This window comes from Drosophila ananassae, chromosome XL (assembly GCF_017639315.1).
Source record: "Drosophila ananassae strain 14024-0371.13 chromosome XL, ASM1763931v2, whole genome shotgun sequence".
Taxonomy (NCBI): domain Eukaryota; kingdom Metazoa; phylum Arthropoda; class Insecta; order Diptera; family Drosophilidae; genus Drosophila; species Drosophila ananassae.
The window spans coordinates 6,263,793-6,287,924 of NC_057931.1; the positions used below are offsets into that span (position 1 = coordinate 6,263,793).

The window sequence follows — 24,132 nt, forward strand, 5'->3', positions numbered from 1 at the left end:
TAGGTATTCCGTAGATACAGCATATGGCACATGGTCGGCATTCGTCGATCAACGCCCTGCAGGGAGTCTCTGGCGTCGAAAACTGACACTGTAGGGTCAACTCGCCCGGCGGGATACTTTTCAATTGCTTTCGCCCATCCGGAGATACAAAAAAAAACGACAAGAAAAGTCAGTAAAAGTGCGATTATATTGTCTCTAAAAACCAACTGGCTCCTTGAATATTTCCTTTAATTAGTTTCCGAACAAGAACAAGGTTTCATTTCGTTGGGATATTAGCAAGAGGATGATATTCTTTTATCTTTTCAGCTGGTTTCTGTATCTTTATAGTTTAAATTGTATTTCTTCTCTAAAACTACTATAACTTCTATCTGGTAACTCTCCAATATCCTCCTTAACCCTTTAGGGAGCCTAGGGCCTAGGTTTTTTCTAAAAATTCCCTTTTTGAAGAAAGAAAATATATAATTTTTAGACAACTTTTTTATTTAATAAATTTAAATTATTCCTAAAATTTAACTATTTCTAAATCTTATATTTTAAATAAATATAAAAATTAATAAAAGATAAAAGTTATGAGGTAATGGGTTAATTTAATATTTCTCCTGGGATTAGTATATTTTTTTCCTAGCCCTAGCCCATTATTAGATTTTAGGGAAAGGGAGTGGAAAAGGGATAATTACAACTGTTTTTATTTTAATTACAAGACTATTATTACTCTTATTATTACTCTCTCACACACAAGCTATCTCAAAGATAAAAGAGAGCACTGATCGAGAGAGAGAGAAAGACACAGGGCGACTGTGGCACAAAAAGTAAACCCCACAGGGCGTCTATCTCGAAGATCGAAAAGAGTTGACTTTTAAATAGTCTTTAAATTCAATAAAAACATATAAAAAATAAACTAAAATATGTAAGTTTATATTTCTCTAAAAAATAGCTACCAAAAACCATCTATATCCATAGAAAATAATCATTTTCTATAAACTTTTTTTGAAAAAAAACCGTTGCTTGTCTTCTGCGAAGTAGCTGGCAACACTGGCTAAGTGGCAACACTCCTCGATCAGGGTAGGAGATGGGCTCTCTGTTTTGGTTACTATATTTCCACTTCTCGACCGAATCGGATGGTCTTCTGGCCAGAATCGCGATCGGGTCGAAACATACTCGTTTTGTTGTTACTTAAAAAAAAAAAAAGGGGGCAGTTGCCTGAAACCGCCGAGTAATTAGCATAAATCTGCAACGAAACAGAGATCCTCTCCGATTCCGGACGCTCTCCTCAGCGCGTGCGCGTCGTTTTTTTTGGCCATTTTTTCCGGATACGCGTTGTCCTGTTTTTGGATTATATTTTTTTTTTCGTGTTTTTTCGAAATTGTTGCAAGTTTTGTTGGTCTTTTTGTTGGCGTGTTTGTTTTATAAAATTGTGGATTTTAAAGATAACCCAAATTCGAAGGCATTCCTGCAGTGCGTGTGTATTAGTGCATGCATTCCCCTCTCTCTCTCTGCCTTGATCTGCCTCTCTCACCGACCGAGTGCGTATGTGTGCGTGTGTGGTAGTTGCAACTAAAAACCAAAATTAAACAACAAAACAGAGAAACAGAGAAGGGAAAGAAAAACTTAACCAAGCGACAATGTGATGCGATGCAGCGATAAACAAAAACAAAAGCACGACCACTGCACTGCAACTGCAACTGCAGAAAAGCAAAAAAACAAAAAAAAAACACGGAAATGCACTTGAGCGCATAATTTTTATAAGCCAAGCGACAAACGCACACTTAAAAAAAATACATATATATATAAACTAAAAAATAAAAAAAAAAACGAAGCTACTGAAGGAATATAAATAGAAGAAGCAGCACAAGAAATTAAGAGTCAGCAAAAAAAATAAGAAAAAAAAAAAGAAAAGATCAAGAAGCAGCGTCAACACACGAGAGAAAGAGAGAGCCAGATACCTGCTCGCCATTCTCTCCCTTTTCAGACTCTCTCTCATTTTTCGGCTCTCTCCCATCAAGTATGAGTATGTGTGAGCTACACTGAGCGAAAAAAAGGGGCAATCACAAAATGTTGCAGGCTGCTTGTGACGCCACCACAACAACAACAACAGCAGGAACAGGAACAACAACAACAGGAGCTACAGTGAACCCCGATCAGAGCACCACAGCAGTAGTCGCTACACCGGAAGAAAAATCGCAGCGAAGACGATCCACGTTCTATGTGCCACTGGTGATCGAGGACGAGGAGGAGGAGGTGGAGAAGCAGAAGGAGAAGGAGGCAGCCACGGAGAAGGACCTCCCCCTACCCCAGAAGTCCGCCAGCAACTCGAGTCTGAGTAGCAGCTCGGAGACGAGATCCGCGACCCGGAACTACAGCCTCCGGAAGTCGGGCAGCTCGGTGGCCAAGAGCGGGGTGGCCAGGATCAACGCCCTCTTCGAGCGGAAGTCCTCCGCCCCAAAGATGTCGCCACCGTGCGGCTTCAACTGGAGCATCAGTGGCTCGGAGCAGGCCGGCCAGTACTCGGACACCGACGAGGATGAGGAGAACTCCTCGGAGGCTCGTCATCGGGAGCAGCTCCTCAAGTCCCTGCCCATCTCCACCAGCTCTGCCGCCGCCTCCACGTCATCCCCCTCCAAGCTCAAGAGATATGGAATCGTTCTGAACGTCATCAGTTTGAATGGCAGTGATGGGGAGTCGCCAGGACCACCGGCCCTACCGCCCACTCCGGCGCCCCGTACCCACTTCAACGAGGACAACGACATTGTCCTGGCCACGCCCACTAAGCCTAGCATCACCACCACGGACTATGACGACGACTCGGAGATCAGTCGGATGCAGACCAACACCTCCACTCCCATAAAGCTGATGAAATCCCGATCGCGCACCAATATACTGGCCGTTCCGCTGCCCTCCGTGGAGAGGGGATTGGCGTCATCGCTAGCTACGGCGTCATCACCGGCGAGTACCACTACCACTGCCACTACCACTACAACGACTACGACGATTACGCTCCGGGCCAAGTCGAAGACTCTGCCGCAGAACCTATCGCCCTCAGTAGTACTGCGAGAGGCGGCGGCTCTGGATGAGCTGGAAAGGAAGCGGGAACGGGAACGGAATCAGAACCGGAATCACGACAATCATGATAATCGCGACAAGCAACGTCAGCTGTTCGGATCGGGATTAGTTTCCGGGAGCGGGTCACCCTACAAGCTACAGAACAGCACCTCGGCCACCTCGATTTTGACGCACAGCTTCCCTCCGAAGAACCTCTTCCTGCTGAAGTCAACGCCCAAGCTATCCCCCCCAGAGATCACCACCTCGATCATCACTTCGCCACCGAAGAAGTCGCTCAGCTTCATCCGGAGAGCCCACTCCACGAAGGTCTCGAGAAGCAACTCCCTGCTGCAGAAATCCGGACAGAACAGTGGTGGCCTGCCGGCAGGAGCGGTACCATCCGGAGGAGTCATGCACCACCACCACCAGGGGGGCTCCAGCCTGTCCAGTTGCGCCGGCGGTGGTGGGAGTGGAGGTGGCAGTGATAGCTCCAGTGGATATGGGAGCTGGGGGAAGCACTTCTACCAGCCCTACGACGTCTGCCCGCTGAGTTTGGACGAGCTGAACTGCTACTTCCAGGCGGACCACTGCGAGGAGCTCATCTGCGAACGGTTCAAGATCAAGGCCATATACCTGGCCTCCACATCCGCATCGGCATCCGTCTCTGGAGCTGGAGGGGATCTATCTGTGAATGAAACCACAGACTCGACGGCAACGGTCACTGGGACACCGGAGGAGGATGCAGGACATCATTCTGGTAGGTTCCTCGCCCTGGGGGAGTGGTCACTGGAGTACAGACATGTACTTCCTGTTCTCCCCCCACCCTCCACTCTCTTTCCTGGAAAGACAAAACAACCCCTTCTTTTGGTCCCATTCTCAGTCCCATTCCCATTCCCAATTCCCATTCGATCGAACGATCCCCGGGTGTCGTACAATGGCTTTTATGTATCGAGCACGACGATCGGATCGGATGGCGGGCTGGCGTTGGTATTCCTCTATCTGCAGGGTCACGATAAGATAATATAATGACTGCCCCAGCGCCCCCTTTCAGTACAGCAGAGGTCAGAGTTTTAGGAGTTATAGGACTAGGTGGGAAGTAGGAGGGAAATAGGGAGTGGGTGGTTCTAGTTCTTGGGAAGTGGGATATATAGGTTATAGGTAGAGATATATTGGAATAAAAAGATATAGGATCTATATATATATAGGTAGATAAATTATAGAATAGATAGATATACATATAAAAAGTATAGATACAGATACAGATACAGGGATAGAGAAATATAGGTTATAGCTATAGATTTACACTCTTGGTTTTATAAAAACATACTATAATATGCTAAAATACCTCTGAAAACCCTCTTTTAAGATCTAAATTCTAGAACCAACCTCTATAACTAATCTCTATAAGGACCAAAGGACCTGAAAGTAAAAAAAGAGCCACTCTCCTGGCTAATATCCCCCCTCCCTCAATAATAAATACCCCTACCAAGTCCCTTCCAGTGATTAGAGAGCCGCCTAAATTACAGCATTTAATGACCAGCTGTTGCCAGGGCTATTATGTTGACCGCAGCTGTTTCCTTTCCTCTTTTTTTTCTCTCTCTGTATGTTTTGTTTTTTTTTTTTTTTTGTTTTTGTTTTTTTATTTCTTGCGTTCTTCACACTTTGTGGCGGCTTTTATTAAGCCTTCCTGTGCGTTTCTTTTGCTTTTGCGACGTTTGCTACTTTACTTTATTTACTTTCGGAGGTGGGTTAGGTGATCGGAGGTGGGCCTCCCCCTCCACCAGATATATATAGTATATATATACATTCTTTTCGGCTCAATTGTAGCTCAATTGGATGGCCCTGGAGGGCACTGAAGCGTCGCACCATGGGCATTGCACTCCGATATTCGATATTCGATAGGAAAGTGATTAGAGAATGGAAAAAAATCAAATAATTCTCAAGTAGTAGTAGTAGACTGTGTATCCTATTGCATTTTGATTTCTTTTTTTCCAAGAAGAACTGTCTTCTGGCGGTGTCTTCTGGTGGTGTCTTCCATTCTATACTTGGAACTAGCCAACCAATCGAACCATTCCATTGCATTACAATGAGTTTCGTGGTAGACCAACAAGAGGGCTCTTACGGAGAAACCGTTAAAGAAGAACGCTTATCGATTCTTCGCTTTATGGCCAATTGAGAGATCAGTTCCACTGTGCGGCGTCTTTCGGGCTTGTAGACTCTCTTCTCGTCGCGAGTCTCTCTCTCTCTCTTGCTCTCCGGTCGTGCTGGCCACAATTTCAATTTCGTTGCTTGTTTTTTTTATTATTTATTTTTGTTGTTGTTATTTTAATATGATTCACACACACCCGCACCAGAAACCAGTTTGTTGTGCCAGAGAGTGTAGGGGACAGAGGGGAGTTTGAGTTCCAGTCGCTTTATTTTCAGAAAACTGAAACTGAGAAATTATTATGGCCTGGCTCTTATTTGTCTTGTTTGCAGATGCAGTTTCTTTGGTTTTTATTTAAATTTAAGGGATTTTGGGCCAAGAAACCATTCAAAATAAGGGGTTAGCACTTAAAAAATTATAATAATTGATCATCTATCGATTATTAATCGATTTTTTGCATATATAGCTTCTAGATAGTGTTTCTAGTACAGTTTTGTTATTATCATTCTTAAATTTTATTTAAAAAATGCTACCTTACCGTTTTCTACAGCGTTAAGAGCTTCAATAATCGATAATTTATCGATAAAGAGGGCTTTAAAAATATTACGGTTAATCGTAGAACTCTTTTAATATTTCTTTATATTTGCTTTTTACAATTCTAGTTCTTTTTTTAAGAGAATTATACCAGAAGCCTAAAAAATGTATGTATCTAACTGGCATCTATCGATAGTTATCGATGCAGTAATCGAAAAACTAGATGTTTGAGTTAAGGGATAAAATAGTAATGAATTTCCTTAAAAATTATATCAAAATGAGTATCAAAAGTATAAAAATTAAAGCTTATATTACTTTTTTTTTAGTTTAAATCAAAACAGATATTATATCTCAAATCCCACAACTAATAAAGCCAAATAATAAATCAGAAATGTAAAAAATGCAAATATAATCACTAAATTAGCCCCTAGTGCATTGGGAATATATAATATTTTGACTATCAAATCGCCACTAATACTAATTACACCTCTAATTACTGACTAAGATTAGAGAGTCTATATTATGGACTGTAATAGTGTTCGATGAGTTACACAATCCCCGAGAGAAGCGATCTCCCAGACAGACTATCATATCATATCATAGTTATGGTTCCCCAGCTGCCTTTCTTTATTTATTTATTATTTGTTTCTTTTTTTTTTTTTGAGGCGATAAGAGAGACAGTTTTCAGTTTCCATATTTATTGTTTATTATTTCTATTTATTTTATTTTTATTTGTTGATAAGCCCGAAGACGTTATGGGAAAATATTTTATGATAGACAAGGGGGTCTTGGAAATGTTTATAATTTTCTTGAGAGACCGAGACTGATGTCTGGATGAATTTGGTTTATTGATCGATGATACCTTATCGCAGAGGGCCGGGACTAGGTCCCAGGAGTAGGGGTTACCATCACATCACTCAACCGGGAGAGTGTTGACATCCGTGAGATGATGGCTAGTTCCATTTATCAAACGGAGTAGACCTCCTAGACCCGACAGACTGTGAGATAGTGGTGTTTGGAGGCCCAGGGGCATCAATCAATAGCTGCTTTCTTTCTTCATTTTAATCCGTTTTAATGAGCCAGATCTCCAGAGCAGTAAAGAGTGACTCAAGGCGATGAGCCATCTCATCTCTTAACTCTTAACAAAAAGCCCTAACCTGATCTCTGGTGACTTCATCGCACTATATAAGACTAGACCCCAAATATAGAGTCTTATTATGTGATTGACCTCTTCGGGGGTTAGGACATCAACTCCATAAAGGAACAACTGCCATAATCGCCTCTATGATTTCCATTTCCATTAATTTTAGTTGCCTCCGCCTTGGTGGAGTGCTTGGGAAATATGATAAGCTGGCGTTGTGCCCCAGATTGTGGTTGGAAAATATGAGAAAAACTATACATAGCTACAAGTATATAAAGCTTTTAATTCCGCAAAGATAAGATCTCTTTTCTTTGTATAGAGTATATAAAGGAATCCTTTCAGAGAGACTAGACTATCCATATTTTATGGGTGCTTGGCATGCCTATGTTCTAGTTTGGAATAAAGTCTCTATAAGGTGTGGGTCGCCACCCACCTTTTTAACCAAAACGGCCAAAAACAGCTCTGTTTCCAAGATGATACAGTTGCTCATCAACGAGTTTTGATCTTAAATGGGAATATATCATAAATTTGCTCAGTTTATTAATAGAACTTGCCCATCTCTTGTGGCTTGTTTTTTTAATCGTAAAAAAATTGTAGAAAAAAAACCAAAAAACATGACACAATTTCTTGGGTCTTTTTGTTTTCTGAATGAAATGACAAATCAGAGTGTTTGCATCTCTGTGGGCTCTCTGAGGAATGAATCAACCTGAACTCCCCCACCAGCTCATGAACTCATGAAACATGAATGATGCCCATTTCGCATGCCATCCGGTGATGGCCAAAGAAATTATGTTTGCTCTCCCAGTATCCGTCGATGAGTCATAGAGGAGATTGAGGAGGAGGAGCCACCTCCACCAACGGTTGAACTCTTCCTGAAATTCCAAACACAGAGCCATCATATCATCCCTCGTCCTCGTACCACTTTGTAGGTGGCCTGCCTTCGACAAGGTCGCTTTGTTTTCTCTACTCTTTGTACTTAGGACCTCATCTTTCTTCTTTCTTCTCTCTGTTCTCCCTCTTCTCTGTTCCTTTATGCGGGCGGCGATGTAAAGCGGCTGGGAGGAAGGACGATGGAGGGCCCAGAGACGAGGAAACCAGTTTTTGGGCCTCCGGATTCACGTTTACCTTCAGTTACAAGGGTCCACTGAAGGAAAATCTTCTCAAAGATAACTAGATTCTTCTACTTTCTACAAGATTGCAAGAACAATTTGCAAAATGAAGCATTTGGTTTCAGGGTTTATCGATTTTTATCGATAAATTATGCTCTGAATTATAGAAGCATGGGTGATGGGGCTAAGAAATCTCTAAATGTGCTTTTTTAGAAAGAAAATTGATATAATTAAAGTATTTCAAACTCTAGACTAACTGGGCTTATCGATTTTTATCGATAAGTTATTGAAAAGTATGTCTTAACTCTCTAAGAAGTCTCTGAAATGTCTTAAGAAGTCTCTTCTAAAACAAATGACTAACTGAAGTATGTTTCGGAGTAAATAAAGTGTTTAAAACTAAGGTTTATCGGCTTTATCGATAATTTATGGTAAAAGTATGCTAAATAATGGGTTGTATAACTAAGAAGTATCAGAAAATGCTATTTTTGATAGGAAAAGTGATAATAAATACTTAAAATTGATTAATTTCTACTAAGGCTTATCGATAAATTATTCAAATAGTGTTGTTTTTGTCTTAGACTGATAAAAAATGAAGAATTTAGGACTCTGGCCTATCGAATTTATCGATAAATTATTAAAAATTGCAATAAAACATGAATCCTATGATTAAGAAGTGTCTGAAAATGCTTTTTTGCACTAAAAAACTGATTATTATTACAATTATGACTAAGATTATACGATTAAAGACTGATTCGTTCGATAAAGAAGATCATAGACTTATGTAATCGATTTAATCATCGAAATCAGTGTGTGACATTTTGAGAACTTGGCCTTAACTGCATTTGATATTTGGTTTTTGGCCAACAGGTTTTTGGACAAAAAAAGCAGACTCTGTCTGGTTTGAAGTGCGTTTTATTTTCCTCCACTCTTTTTTTGTTCGAGTGTAGCTGGGGTGAGCATCTTGCCACGTAATGAGGCACATGATGAATCATTTGTACCTGCCCCTGCCTCCTCCTCCGACCACTTCTCCGGCTTTTGTTATTTTTTGTTTTTCTTGTTTCGGGCGGCAGGTGATGCCTCAGAGTTCGGTTTTGGATCATTTGTCGAGCAGCTGCTGGCAGCTCCTTTTTTTTTGTTGTATCTTTTGTTCGGAGCGGGAGGGAGGGTTCCCGAACCGGTTCCCGAAACCCCGAAACCCAAACCCAAAACCGATTTACGCGCAAAAAAAAACTAAAAAACAAATGGCAGTTTTTGTTTTCTGGAATGCTGCGGATATCCTCCTCGGGCCGGGGATTAAAAACGAATCACTCGAGGGGTCATCGTTCTCCTCCCAGAGAGCACTTGTCCAAATCCCTGAACTAATCCCTTCTTTGTTGTCCTTTCTTGCAGATACTTCCTACGAGAAGGCTTGCCGTCGAGGATCCGCACCCACAACGCCCATCCTGGGCAGCAAACAGCACCAGACGGAGCACAATGCTACCTCCAGATTCACAAATTTCTTTTCCAAAAAGTGAGTTTAATAGCTCCCTCTTGGTATTCCCATTTTTATAGCTCTATTACCTTGTTCCAGGTCTAATCCGCTGAAGCGGACTAAGTCGGTGACCAAGCTGGAGCGCACCAAACGCGGTTCTGGCGGCCTGAGGGGCTCCCGTTCCCACGAGAGTCTGCTGTCCAGTCACGCCGTCATGTCCACCATAGGTAGGTGATAGTACTTCACTCTTAAAAGAGCAATCTCTAACCAAATCCCTTTCAGATCTCTCCTGCACTGGAGCTGTGGGCGTGGCGCCTGTACACCAGTCGGTGCTGGGACGACGGCACTGCTTCCAGGTGCGCGGCGGGCCGCGGGGCGAACGCTACTACTCGTGCGGTTCGCGCCAGGAGCGCGATCTCTGGATCTACTCGCTGCGCAAGTCGATAGCCCCCAATGCCGAGCACACCCGTCGCACCGACAACTCCCTGAAGATGTGGGTGTACGAGGCCAAGAACCTGCCGCCCAAGAAGCGCTACTTCTGCGAACTGCAACTGGACAAGACCCTCTACGGCCGGACGTCCGTCAAGCTGCAAACGGATCTGTTGTTCTGGGGCGAGCACTTCGACTTCCCGGACATCCCTGAGATCAATGTCATCACCGTCAACGTGTTTCGTGAGGTGGACAAGAAGAAGAAGCGCGACAAGTACCAGTTTGTGGGCTCCGTGAAGATACCAGTGCACGAGGTGACCTCCAGATTGCCGTGCGAACACTGGTATCCGATACTGAGCGAGAAGGCGGGCGACAGCCTGGGACGGCAATCGGGCGGCGGGGGCGGTGGGAGCTCCAAGGAGAAGGAACAGGTGCCGACGCTACGGATCAAGTGCCGCTTCCAGAGCACCGACATCCTGCCCATCAACATCTACGCCAACTTCCTGGCCTACCTCAAGGAGAACTACAAGAAGGTGTGCGAGACCCTGGAGCCGGTCATCGGTGTCAAGGCCAAGGAGGACATTGGCCAGGCTCTGGTGCTGCTGATGCACGCCCAGGGCTTGGCCGGCGCCTTCCTCACCGACGTGGTGGCCCTGGATCTGTTGCGCGTGGGAGACCAGCGGCTGACCTTCCGCGGCAACTCCCTGGCCACCAAGAGCATGGAGGCCTTCCTGAAGCTCACCGGCGAACAGTATCTCCAGGACACCCTCTCGACACCCATCTGCGATCTGATCCAGTCGGAGCGGGACTGTGAGGTGGATCCCACCAAGGCTACCGGCTCCTCGGCGGGCTCCCTGCAACGTCAGCAGGCCGCCCTGCGCAGTGCGGTGCGGGGGGCGTGGCAGTGCATCTTTGAGTCGCACAAGCACTTCCCCGCCCAGCTGCGCAACTGCTTCGCTACGTTCCGGGAGCGATTGCAGCAACTAGGACGGCAGGACATGGCCGACAACCTGATCTCGGCCAGCATTTTCTTGCGCTTCCTGTGCCCGGCGATCCTGTCGCCGTCGCTCTTCAACATCACCACCGAACTGCCGTCGGCGCGGGCCACCCGCAACCTGACCCTGGTGGCCAAGACCCTACAGACGCTGGCCAACTTCACCCGGTTCCAGGGCAAGGAGAACTTCATGGAGTTCCTCAACGATTTCCTCGAACAGGAGGCGTCGCGCATGCAGCAGTTCCTGGAGATCATATCGACCAGGCCGGAGCACCCGGCCCCAGACTCTATCCTCGACTGGGCCGGCTACATAGACCAGGGCAAGCAACTGTCCATCCTGCACAGCCTGCTGAGCGAGAGCCTGGCCAAGCTGCCGGAGGCCAGGCAGCACGAGCTGGATCCCCTGCAGCACATCCTCGACGAGATCACTCGCGCCAAGGAGCAGGGAAACCTGGGCATGGCCCTACCCGGCGGCTACCTGCCGGCCACATCCTCCACCCACTCGATAGCCAGTGAGAACCAGGAGAACCGTAATCCGGGTGGAGGTGGCTCCAATCAGGGCTCGGTTACGGCAGCGGGTTCCGCCAATCCGGAGCAACTGATGACGCAGCAGAGCCAGCTGGCCCAGCCGCAGCATGCCATCGTCAGCAAGCCGATGTCCGCGGAGCGGGGCATCATGAGGGGCGTCCTGACGCCCAACTCCCTGGAGAAGAACATCTTCCGGTACAATGATCCCACGGTGAACGGCTTGTTGCAACAGCAGCAGCAGCAGCAGATGCAGCAGCAGCAGATGCAACAGCAACAGATGCAACAGCAGCAGCAGCAGCATCATCTGCAGCAACATCAGCATCCCCTCCAGCTGCTGTCCAACTCCCAGACCTCGATTGCCGGCAATCAGTACATCAACTCACCAGGAGGAGGAGGCAACGGAGGAGGAGGAGTAGGAGGTGGCCTGCAGCACGCCCAGTCCCAGACATCGATGGCGTCCTCCTCCCTCAACGGCAGCAGCAGCAACCTGTTGCACCATCACGCCCAGCAACTGCATCCGGGCCACCACTGCCCGCCGGCACCACAGACCAGTGCCTCCAGCACCATGGAGCGAATGGATCGCCTCAACTATCCCATGTATGGGAACAATGGCAATGACTACGAGGCTAGTACTCCATCCAGTACACGTTCCAGGACACTACCAAGGAATGCCAACAACATTGTCAGCAACAACAACAACAATAACAATAACAACCAGAGTGGCAGCTACGATGACATGCACGGTGACTTCCAGATCCAAATCTCTGGCCTGGACACGAGCAGTGCCTTTGTCTGCAAATCCCCCACCCCGATGATGAAGTCCATGGGAGCAGCCGGTGGCAATGGCGGGGGCGGTGGACGACACAAGCTGAATCTGGGCATTCCCGATCATTCCGGGGGGCACTATGGCCGCGGCAGCAACCTGAATCCCAACTCGAATATGCCCAAGAATCTGGAGGATCTCGACGATCTGTTCAAGTATGCCGAGGAGCATGACGCGGCCGAGCAGACGGCCATGTCCGGCCACCAGCATCAGGTGTATCCGATGACCCAGATCCATCTGCTGAAGCCCCAGAACGGCGGCAATCCCGGCAAGGAGCAGCTGTCCGCGAAGAGCAGTCATTGCAGCTCCGGCTACCAGAGCATCTCCACGAATCCGTCGCCCTCGCAGTCCTCCAGTCCCGTGGAGAGCCAGCTGAAGGCAACGATGGGTCACATTGCGCCCCTGGCCTTCAAGAATCCCTCATACCAGCTGCAGCCCAATCAGAGCTCGACAGGATCGACGGGAAGAGGTGGAGGAGGCAGTGGCAGTGGCGGCGGTGGTGGAGTCTCTGGTGGTGGGAATCGTGAGCAGTTCTCCAGCCAGCGTTTGAAACCCCTTGGGGGTGGACTGGTGGCGGCCCGGGCTGCCTTCTTGAATAGCGGCGGAACCCTGGACGCGGCCACCCTGACGCCCAGCTCCTCGGACGAACAGCTCTCGGCGGACAACTACTACACATATGCGGCGGCAGCGGCAGCCGGGGCTGGGATGTCGGCCACCAAACTGGAGGCCCAGCGATCCCTGAGCGGCGGCAGCAGCTCCTCGACCTCCGCCTCCACCTCGAATCTGGGCAAGGTCTCTGCGGCCTATGGGCGCCTGAACGGAGCCCTCAAGCGGGAGGATGTCTACGGCAGTGGATACGGAGGAAGCAGCGGTAATCTGGGCTATGGAATGGCCACACCCGGAGGCGGGGTCCAGCATCCGCATCAGCGCGAAAGAGAGAGGGAGCGCGAGAGAGAGCGGGAGAGGGAGCAGGAACTGAAGCAGTTCGGTGGCAATGGAGGAGGAGGCAGTGGAGCAGGCAACTCGGCGGCCCAGCGGCGTCTCAGCTTGGACTCGGCACGTACGCTCTCCGACAGTAGCACGGATACAGAGGGTAAGGGTGAACCATAAGGATCTCCAAAGGACCACTCCTAACGAACAGTATCTATCTTTCCAGGACACTGCAATCAGCTGCAGGAAGGTAAGCGACGTCGTCACCTGCGCAGCAGTGGCGGCAGCAACGGCGGCCAGGATCAGGCCAGGATTTCTGGCCAAGATCAGGCCGGCCTCAGCAAGGGCTATGACCAAAATGGAGAGATCCAGCTACTGCAGCAGACGCTGGACACGCTCCGGCACACCCTCGACCGGGATGAGGCCGAGCTGCGTGACTCCAGCGACGAACTGTTCGGATTGCAGCGTCCGGCCGGGCAGAATGGCTCCAATGGAGCCAATAACCTTAGCCTGCAGTCCGAGTCCACCATGCGCAGCATTATCGACAGGTAAGAGTAGAGGATATATGTAAGAAGGATAACATACCATTTAGGGGGAAAAGAGTCACTTTTTCTTGAATTTTTCTTAAAATTATGAACTTTCTTGAACCACAAACTTTTTCCACTGTCAGACTGTCAATAAACTGTGTTGGTAAACACTGAAACAAGTGTTTAACAAGACAAGAAAGTGTCCTAGTCACGGTCGCCATATTTTGTTCGCCTACTAATCCTTTTGTTTGTTTTCTGGATTCCACAGACTCATCACCATGGAGGAGGAACTGCGTCGCGAGCAGCTGAAGATGTCCCTGGCCCTGTCCCACAAGCAGCGAGTGATCGAGGAGCAGGGCCAGCAGATAGCGGCGCTGGACGCGGCCAACAGCCGGCTGTTAAGCGCCCTGACCGCCCTCCGGCAGCGCTACGAGACGCAGCAACAGGCGCAGCAGCAACAACAGACGCAACAGCAGCAGCAGCAGCACCAAGCACCACCAAAGAAATAGAAGCCACACTGAGTGGACCAGGAAGAGCAGGGAGCAGGATAGTGGATAGTGGATAGAGGATAAAGGATAGTGGATAGAGAGAACTCCATGTAGGAGGAGTACGAATAATTCGGAGACCAAGAAGAAATCGAAAGAAACCTATTGACGGTGGCATCCAAAGATGCTCAAACACACCATTTTCGGGAGCGATATCTTTTTGTTTATTTTTTTTTAGCTATTTTTTTTGTATGCTACATAAATTATACTACATGTTTAATATATAAACTACACATAACATACACACACCATAAAACTCTATCAATAATTTCTCAATCTATGTTATAAAAATGGAAGGAAACAAGAAACCAACAAACAAATGTGAAAAGCTAAACACTGAGGTGGCACTAAGATGGATATATGTATGATCCTTGAGAGATCGGAGCAGGCAGTGCGAGGAATGAAAGAGAAAAGCAAGAACAAGTTAAGATAATGAATAAAATTATAACCAAAGTTAGACAAAAATTGTATATATTTGTTAATTATTTAAATGGGGGGAGGTTGTGGTTTAAACACTTTTCCAACACTGTTATTTGGTGACTGTTACTGACATTTCAGAGTTGCCATCTTTTTAAAACCAAGTAGGCCTCGATATCCTAGTAGGCTTGGCCTGCAGAATCTGTTAGGCCCTTGGCGAAAATCCCTAAATGGGTCATATCAGTCACCGCTCTCGAGCGGAAAGGTTCAATACCTTCTTTTATTTTTTTAAAAATATTTATTGAAAAAACTTTCATTTATTTTATTTTTATTAACATTGTGCCTTGGTGTCGGCAGCTGCCTGGTTTTCTTATTTTTATTCATCACTTCTTATTTTATTTTCTAAACCATTTAATCCTGGTTTCTCATTCTGTGGCACTGGAGATGCTTCTTTCAAGATTTTTCCTCTTTTATTTTATATTTTATTAAAACCTTTGATTTCTTATTTTATTTTTATTTTCAAACCATATAGAAGTGGTCCTTCATTCTGTGGCAGTGGAGATGCTCCACTCGAGTCACTGTATCTCAAAGCGATGAAGTTTCTAATCTGTTTTTCTTATTTTCTCTTATTTTTTAAACTATTATTTTATTAAAAATAAACTCTTGTAGCTTGTTTTCTGGCATTGAAGCACTGGAGATGCTTTATTGGCGTCTTTGTTTTTCTTTTTTTGCTTTTATTTTTATCTTTATGGACCACTGGGGTCTCTGGCATCTGCAGAGCCTGGGGTACTTCCACATTAGCTCTTGGTTTTATTTCTTATTTTTTATTTTTAATTTCATTTATAAACTTAGAACTTCATACTGCGGCACTGGAGATGCTCCATGAACCTGATACATTTTTTTAATGGCATACCAAGTATTTTCGGTAACGAGTTCGAACTCTTCCTTTTTTTAATCTCTTTTCTTGGTCTCTAAAAGTTCTATGAATGTGGAAGGCTTTGGCGTACCCTTTTTCTTATTTATTTTTTATTCCAAAACTTAACGAAATTCCGTTTGTGTTTTGGTTACTAATCTATGTTACTTGTTTATATTATTTCTTATTTAATTCTTGTGGACCATATCGATAGCTATATCTCAGCCAATTCTTATCCGATTCTTGAGCGGAATACCTTAATCGATTTGTGGATCGATTTCCAGTAATTCTGCATCAAAATCTGGACAGAAAATATTTTTTGAAAATTTTCCAATTTTTTGTGGGGCATCCCCTTTAAAATCCTGGATTTCCGTACTTGGCCCATATCGATAGCTATGTATATCTCAGCCAATTCTTATCCGATTCTTGAGCGGAATACCTTAATCGATTTGTGGATCGATTTCCAGTAATTCTGCATCAAAATCTGGACAGAAAATATTTTTTGAAAATTTTCCAATTTTTTGTGGGGCATCCCCTTCAAAATCCTGGATTTCCGTACTTGGCCCATATCGATAGCTATATCTCAGCCAATTCTCATCCGATCCTTAAGCGGAATACCTCAAACGATTTGTGGATCGATTTCCAGTAATTCTGCATCAAAATCTGGACAGAAAATATTTTTTGAAAATTTTTCAATTTTTTGTGGGGCATCCCCTTCAAAATCCTGGATTTCCGTACTTGGCCCATATCGATAGCTATATCTCAGCCAATTCTTATCCGATTCATGAGCGGAATACCTTAATCGATTTGTGGATCGATTTCCAGTAATTCTGCATCAAAATCTGAACAGAAAATATTATTTGAAAATTTTTCAATTTTTTGTGGGGCATCCCCTTCAAAATCCTGGATTTCCGTACTTGGCCCATATCGATAGCAATATCTCAGCCAATTCTTATCCGATTCATGAGCGGAATACCTTAATCGATTTGTGGATCGATTTCCAGTAATTCTGCATCAAAATCTGGACAGAAAATATTATTTGAAAATTTTTCAATTTTTTGTGGGGCATCCCCTTCAAAATCCTGGATTTCCGTACTTGACCCATATCGATAGCTATATCTCAGCCAATTCTTATCCAATTCATAAGCGGAATACCTTAATCGATTTGTGGATCGAGATCCAGTAATTCTGCATCAAAATCTGAACAGAAAATATTATTTGAAAATTTTTCAATTTTTTGTGGGGCATCCCCTTCAAAATCCTGGATTTCCGTTCTTGGCCCACGTCCATAGCTATATCTCAGCCAATTCTCATTCGATCCTTAAGCGGAATACCTCAAACGATTTGTGGATCGATTTCCAGTAATTCTGCATCAAAATCTGGACAGAAAATATTTTTTGAAAATTTTTCAATTTTTTGTGGGGCATCCCCTTCAAAATCCTGGATTTCCGTTCTTGGCCCACGTCCATAGCTATATCTCAGCCAATTCTCATTCGATCCTTAAGCGGAATACCTCAAACGATTTGTGGATCGATTTCCAGTAATTCTGCATCAAAATCTGGACAGAAAATATTTTTTGAAAATTTTTCAATTTTTTGTGGGGCCCTTTCCCTTCAGAATGGTGGATCCTGGTTTTTTTTATAACACTTTTTGTGAATGTTACTGAGTTCTTAGAGTTACCATATCTTCATAACCAAGTTTATCCAAGATACCCAAGTAGGCTTTGCTTTTTGAAGAATCGGTAATGCCCTCGTCGAAAATCATTCAATGGGTCATATCAGTTCCCGCTCTCGGGCGGAAAGGTTCAATACATTCTTTTATTTATTTTTTTATTTATTTTTGGTTAACTTTTATTTTTTTTAATATTTGAAAAAAATGTGTCTTTTCTTTTTAAAGGTGTTGCCTTTTGGTGTTCAGCACATTGGCGGCTGCCTCGTTTTCTTATTTTTATTTTTCTGATTTAAAAATTGGCATGTCAAAGGTTGTTTTACCGAGGCATGTTTTAACGATATCACCGTGGTTTCTTATTGTGGGTCATTGGTGTATCCTTTAAATTTTTTTAAAGAAAAATTATTTTTGTTTAAGTTATATCTTGGAATCTCAAAAACATCATCACATATGGGACGGCTGGGCACTGGATCCTTCTTATAAACTTATTTTTATTTTTTTTTAACAATTTTACTGTACAAATTGGTGGTTTTTGATTAACTCCTTTTATTATTTTTTATGTTACTGATTAAAAATGTTGATTAAAGAAATTAACTCGTGTGGGCACTTATGATCATGGAGCGCCATCTGTATGTCGCAATTGACACCAGAGCGCACTCTGCTGTGTCAAATGTGTACTGTTATACGGGAGCCACCTATTTGACAGTAATATAGAAACCTTATTTGAAATATAGATGGCGACAGACGTTCTTATTTTTAATATTTTTAGTTTTTATTTAATTTTTAATTAACAAATCAATTAATGTTTAAATTTAATATTATAAAATTTTTTGTTTTATAATTATATGTTACCTTTCGATTAAAACTGGCAACTAATTTTTGAACTATTATTTAAAAATTTATTTATTTTTAAAAACCATCCTTAAAAATATGTCATCCATAATTGTCGGTTTGGAATTCCAAGTCCGCTTATCAGTTGCCTTCGTCCTGCGGTTTTACCTCAAATTATTCTCAATTAACTCGCGTTTAAGCATATTTCCCCCAGAGATCCCAGGTACAGGATATTGGAATACCCTTTGAGAATAAGAAATCCCGAAAAACGATCCTGAAACTGTATTACGCAATAATAAAAACTGTCAACGGTTGGCTGGACTGGATCATTGATACATTTTCAGGTAATAACCCAGCAGACTCCGAAAAGATCAATGGCTGGAAATCCCTGGGGATTTCCAGGCGTCTCTACCATTCATAAAACCTGAAACACGTGTTGGCAATTACCTGGATCCTGTTCATCCGATCCTAGGTAGGGATTTAGGCCAGGTACTTCGCAGGATGAATGAACGGGACAGGCACTGCCTTTATAAGACAAAGATCCTTCGCCAGGACAATCAGAACCGAACCGAACACCAACCTAGGCACTTCGTACTACAATTCAAAAGAGCAAAATGATGTTAAGGACATTCGTTGGCATTATCCTGTTGCTGAGTTTCTGGAGTCAACGTGCGCAGGGCGCCGTTATTGCGTCGCAGGACCTTCGTGTGGAGTCTCTCAGCCATCCCGAATCCCTGCCAGAACGCTACCAAAGGATCGCCCAGTGCCGAAAGCTCTGCTATCGCGAGTCCTTGCCAGTGATAACGCCGCCGTTCCTCTGCCGATCCCGGCCAGAGTGCTACATGTGCCACGACTACTGCCGAGTCCTGGTCGTGGCCCAACGGAGCCTGGCCACTTCCATGTGCGCCGATCGGGAGTTCTGCACTCGCGGCTGCCGGGTGGCCTGCTCCTACCATCACCTCTGGATCCACCAGCACCAGGACGACAATGCGATCTTCAAGGAGTAGACTTCAAGGACGTAGTCAACAAATTCAAATCAACAAATTATTTATCTGTAAATAGCAATCTTATGACTTAGTATATTAAATGTACAGCTTACTTTAGAAATTAAATAAAAATATTTGAACTTTAAACAAATATCTCCTTGAATTAATTTTTCCCTAGAAGATTATCGCTTAATCAGACCATTTCTATTAACAGAGTGACCCTTTTTCAAAGTGGTTTTAGTATTAACTAGTACTATTTAATCACAATTAGTCTTTTTAGCACCCATTTTAAACACTATTACCAAATGGTATCCCAACCAAGTAGGCCTTGATATCCTAGTAGGCTTTGCCTTTTAAAGAAATACTTGGACCCTTGGCAAAAATTATTCCATAGCCATATCAGTCCCCGCTCTCGAGCGGAAAGGTTCAATACCTTCTTTTATTTTAATATTTTATTTTAAAATCTTGTATTTATTTATTTATTTCTGAACTATCATTCCTTTATTTGAATGTGCGGCAAGTTGGTAGAGGATTTCTAATTTTCTTATATTTATTTTTGTTTTTTTTTTTTTTTTTTATACTGTGGTGTCTCAAAGGGCATCAAAAATGAGTTCGGAATTTAAAATTCCTAATTTCTGATTTTAACTCCTTAACTTATTTTCCTAATTTTTATTTTTATATTTTTATTTGAGCTTGGGACCCCAAAGGTCCCAAAAAAATGCCGGTACTCCTTATTTTTCATTTCATATTTATTTTTTCATTTATTGAAAGCCAAAGCTTATTTTACAGAAACCTGGGAATGTTGTTTTTGAATTTTCGCCTCTGGGAATCTTCCGTAATTTTCACTATTATTTTATTTATATTTTATTTTTGGCATCTAAAAGTTTTATAAACGTGGGAGTGCTTGAAAGTATTCTCTTTTTCTTATATATTTTTTATTAATTTATATTTTGATTATTTTAAAACCAACCGAGGAAAGCCAGTGAGCCAGTTGAACTGTTTTTGGCATCTTCTCACGAATTAAAAGAAAAAATCGAACCGGGCTGGCTAAGAGCAGGCTGTTGCCAACAGCTGTTGTAGTTGCCGGGCTCAAAGCCCTATTCTCCGATCCCGATCCAGATCCCGATCCGGTCTGTGGGATGATGGCTTTATTAATCACCGACCAGAGCCATGAGGTTCGAAGTTGAATTTAAAGTCTGCCAGCAAATAATTTAAGCCGGCATAAACTCATGAGAGAGTATATGTGAGGCAGAAAGTAATGAAAAAAAAAAAAAAATTAAATTAAAAATTTGTGCGATGGTGCAACATAGAAAAAAAGGACACAACAGGTGGCCATTCCATTGGGGTTCGCCCGACCGGATATTGGCTGGCTTTTTGGCTTTTCAACTCCAGCTCCGGCAGCATATGGCCACAATATATATGCTTTCGTATTTAATTTTTGACTTTTGATGCCAGTGCATCGATAAGAAGGCCAGACCTAACGGTCGCCCATCATCACAATAATAATCATAATAATAATAATAATCGGGTCGGCAGCATCAATATTTTGTGACCCGTTCAAATTGTTTGCCTTAACACCTAATTACATAATTACATAAAAAAAAATGCATCCCAATACCACAAAAAAAAGAATCGGATGGGTTAACTTAACCCCCGCTGCTTCGGCTGTCACATAAAACCGTGGCAGGCGCATAAAAAGCGGCAACAATGATCGTAAAAAAATCGATTTGAAGTCTATAAAAATCATATCATACAAATTTTTATATGCCATTCTCATTTTAAAATGTCACGATGTGGAGAAAATTAAGGGGCAGTGCCAGGGACGTAGGGTGAGGGGATCAAAAGAGGCTCAGCTCCAAACAAAAGTGAAAAAAAAGAAAACAATATTTAAAAAAAACTTTAAAGAGTTTTGAGTTGAAAACTAAATGCTCTTCTTTTTTTAAAAATAAAATGTTGAACATAAAAATATGCTTGAGTGAAACATATTTAATAGTATTTTTATTTTTAGAGGAGTTATATTCTCTTTGTTCGAATTCCCCAATGTCCTGTTTCAAAGCTCTAAAAAGTAGGCAACAGTTTGTATTTAGAGACTGTAAACTATATTTTAAAGACTTATACACAGATTTTGATTAAATTGCCTTTGAAATTTTTATAAAATCCCCAAAGAAAGAGTATTTAAAAAGCGTATTAAAAACTAAAAGAAAAACATAATTTCGAAATGAAAAACTAAGCTGGCTTTTGAAAGCAAATTAAAAGCCACGACAAATGGCGTAAAAGAAATGACAAATAAATTTTCTCCATTTGACCAACAGGTGCCGGGTGTTAGGGGCTCTCCTTTTGTGGCATCCCAGGTGCCCCTATACCCCTTTACCCCCTATACTCATTGGATCCCCCCCTTTCTTAACTTCACCAGCGAATTGAAAACTTTTCTCGATGATGCAATAAATTCACAGATAAATGTTAATTTACGAGTAGAGGAGAGCGCTCAGAGTCGATTCGGGGGAAAAAAGGGGGAGTTGGCAGTGCGACAGGCTGTCTGGCGGGTTTTCAAGATATAGGTATGGGCCTTAGACTCTCAACCTTCTTTCAAGATTATGATTATTGAAATATATAAATTTTTTTCTTTGTTTTTTTTTTCGGCGGGCGTGCAAATCACGAAGTGCTATATCCAAATCCGTTTATTTTATACCTGTATTTGTACATGTGCTTGCCCAGGTACGATATATATATATATATATATTAATTAATTATAAGCTACAGAACACTACAGAAACGACCGACGATGGACACCTTCCATAACATAACGTGCACGAAGGTGAGAAATCAATTTTCAGTATCTCGCTTTGTGTTTAATATTTTTCCAGTGAAATGCGACGACCCAGAGACGGAAGACGAAAGGCCAAAACGGACAGAAACGGCCAACAAAACGGGCCAGCGATGATGATGAGACTTTGGTTTCAGTTTCAGCTTTGGCTTTACTTTTTTAAACTTTATTTTTTTTTTTGAATTTTTTTTCATAGCCCCAGGGCAGCGGTTGTTGTGACTGAGTATCGAACTAAGCACTTGCAGAAAAATTTAAATAATATTTAATAAGAGATATGTATATATTACCTATATATACCTATAGATACACATATAATAGTTCAAAAACAATAAAAATCAATTTAAGAATAATATTTTTAGCATTTCAAAGGCCTTCAACCTATGTAAGTGTCAAGTTTACTTCACTTTTTCGAACTCCTTTTAGCTTTCTGTCTTTTTTCAGATTTAAGCTAGGTGCTTATGATATTTAATCCCAATAATTCCTTATAAAATGTATAAATAATTTAAACTTATCCCAAATACCTTTAAATCTTAGTATATCATAACCAAAGTATATTTTTAAAGGAATTACTATCTTTACTCTCACTCTTTTTAAAGGGATAAAGAGCTAATACTTGATTAAATAAAAAAAAATAAAGAACCTTATTTTTCCCTCGCAAAAATATAATAACAATTTCTCTCAGTGCCCTCCCCAGTCCTTTGGAACTCTGTCTGTTTAGGTCTCTGTTCTGGGGCACGTAAATTAGGATAACAACGTGAAACATAATTATTACTTTGGACAGATATGGCAGCTCCAGCTCCAGCTCCAGCTCCTCCAGCTCCAAGCCTCGGCCTCAGCCCTCCATCTCCTGTTGCCAGACAAAGTTCAAGTCCGCAGTCGCAATCCTGGCCCAAATAAATGTATTAAACTTGGTTAACGCCTTCATTTCGGGCCCTCTGCGAGTTGGCCCGAAAAGTAGGTGTAATAAAAAGCCTGAATTGTTGAGAAACGGCAACAAAAATCATTTAAATTTTCGAAATCCCAAATAGAATTCGTGTGAAATCTCTTGGAGGTTTATTTTTGGGGTCTAATTCAATTAGGGGGAAACTGGTCTACCAATTAACCAATTGGCCAATATCGGCTCAGAGCTGGCTAATTAGCCACCCGCTGGTAGCTGCAGTTCTTGATCTTTTTTTTTAGGCCCAAGGATCTCGAAAGGAAATGCCGCGAAATTGAAAATGCAAAACCCAATTGGCAACGCAGACAGCGAGTGGCTCTTCTGGATTTCTTTTTGGCCTAAAAGAAGTTTATTTTTTTACCTTTTTTTTTTGTTTTTTTTTGTATTTTTGTTTTTTTTTGAATTGAAGACCGTGGCTGTGCGTAATGAAGACGTTAAGCTTGGAAGTTGTGGCTCCAAGAAGGAGCTGGCAGTAGAGGATGGAGGATGGAGGAGCTGCCAGGGATGAGTTCCAGCCCCAGACCAGACCCACAAAAAAAAGTATATGCTCTTTACCGCTTACCAGGACACTCACAAAAAAACGAACAACTCTAACTACAAGTTCGAAACTGTTTTGGAAACTTTAAATTTTAATATAATATTGAGAAAAAGTTATCCTTTTATTCTCTTTTAAACTTCTTAAAAAACTATAGAATATGATTTATAATTTTTTAAATTTTTTTCTATAAAGTAGCCCCTCTTTTTCTCACTGTGTGCGTAACTCTTTGAGGCTCGTTTCGGTTCCGCTCGCATGTTAACTGAAAATTCGTATGAAGGCGAGAAATTAATGAATCATTCACACCTGCATGACGGATTGTCTGCATTACTCTCCCGGCTCCATTTTGTACAACTGCAAATGCCAGCCAGGCCTGGTAAGGATGACCTGCCCTGCTCTGCTCTGGGTCCTCCCTCCACCAGGACTCCTGTCCCACCCGATCCTGGCCAGAGTGCGAGTGCGAACGGGGGGCGCGGCTTACCTGACGCTTCTGCCGAAGGAGTTGCCTTCTAATTTATTTGCCTGATGTGTGTATTACATTTGTGAGTCGTCCGGTGTCCGGTGTCCGCTGTCCACTGTCCGCTGTCCGCTATTCTTGTCTCCTTTTCTCTAAAAAAAAAAACCCCTATCTCTGTCTGTCTCTGAGTTGCATTTTGTTGAATTTGCCTTTTGGGCATCCAACTCCCCAGATTTCGACTGTGACTGCGACTGATGCTGGAGATACCATGGAAGAAGGCCTTGGAAGAGCTCCAAATAATTTACTAAAATAGTTTTTTGGTTAATAATATTAAATAAAATATTTACT

General features: G+C 43.0%; 2 protein-coding genes across 9 annotated transcripts in view; both read left to right on the forward strand.

Moving 5' to 3' along the window:
- Positions 1-14,681, forward strand: part of LOC6502225 (ras GTPase-activating protein raskol) — a 47,080-nt gene extending 32,399 nt beyond the window's left edge. For 7 of the 8 annotated variants that reach the window (XM_044717164.1, XM_032452932.2, XM_044717166.1 and 4 more), the window contains 5 exons: positions 9,359-9,479; positions 9,540-9,667; positions 9,723-13,307; positions 13,371-13,692; positions 13,940-14,681. In XM_044717164.1, the coding sequence (XP_044573099.1) occupies positions 9,359-9,479; positions 9,540-9,667; positions 9,723-13,307; positions 13,371-13,692; positions 13,940-14,180 (4,397 nt within the window). In that variant the 3' untranslated portion in view covers positions 14,181-14,681. Of the gene's footprint in view, positions 1-1,056; positions 3,797-9,358; positions 9,480-9,539; positions 9,668-9,722; positions 13,308-13,370; positions 13,693-13,939 lie in introns of those variants that run through there. The other variant, XM_014904484.3, reaches the window with a different exon arrangement.
- Positions 14,682-18,044: 3,363 nt separating this feature from the next.
- On the forward strand, positions 18,045-19,182 carry LOC6502226. The gene has a single exon (XM_001965982.4). The coding sequence runs from the start codon at positions 18,660-18,662 to the stop codon at positions 19,050-19,052; it is 393 nt and encodes a 130-aa protein (XP_001966018.1). The 5' UTR covers positions 18,045-18,659; the 3' UTR covers positions 19,053-19,182.
- The last annotated feature ends 4,950 nt before the right edge of the window (positions 19,183-24,132 follow it).

What these genes read in the sequence shown, in the direction of transcription:
- LOC6502226 (XM_001965982.4), top strand. Translation starts at nt 18,660, where the DNA reads ATGATGTTAAGGACATTCGTTGGCATTATCCTGTTGCTGAGTTTCTGG.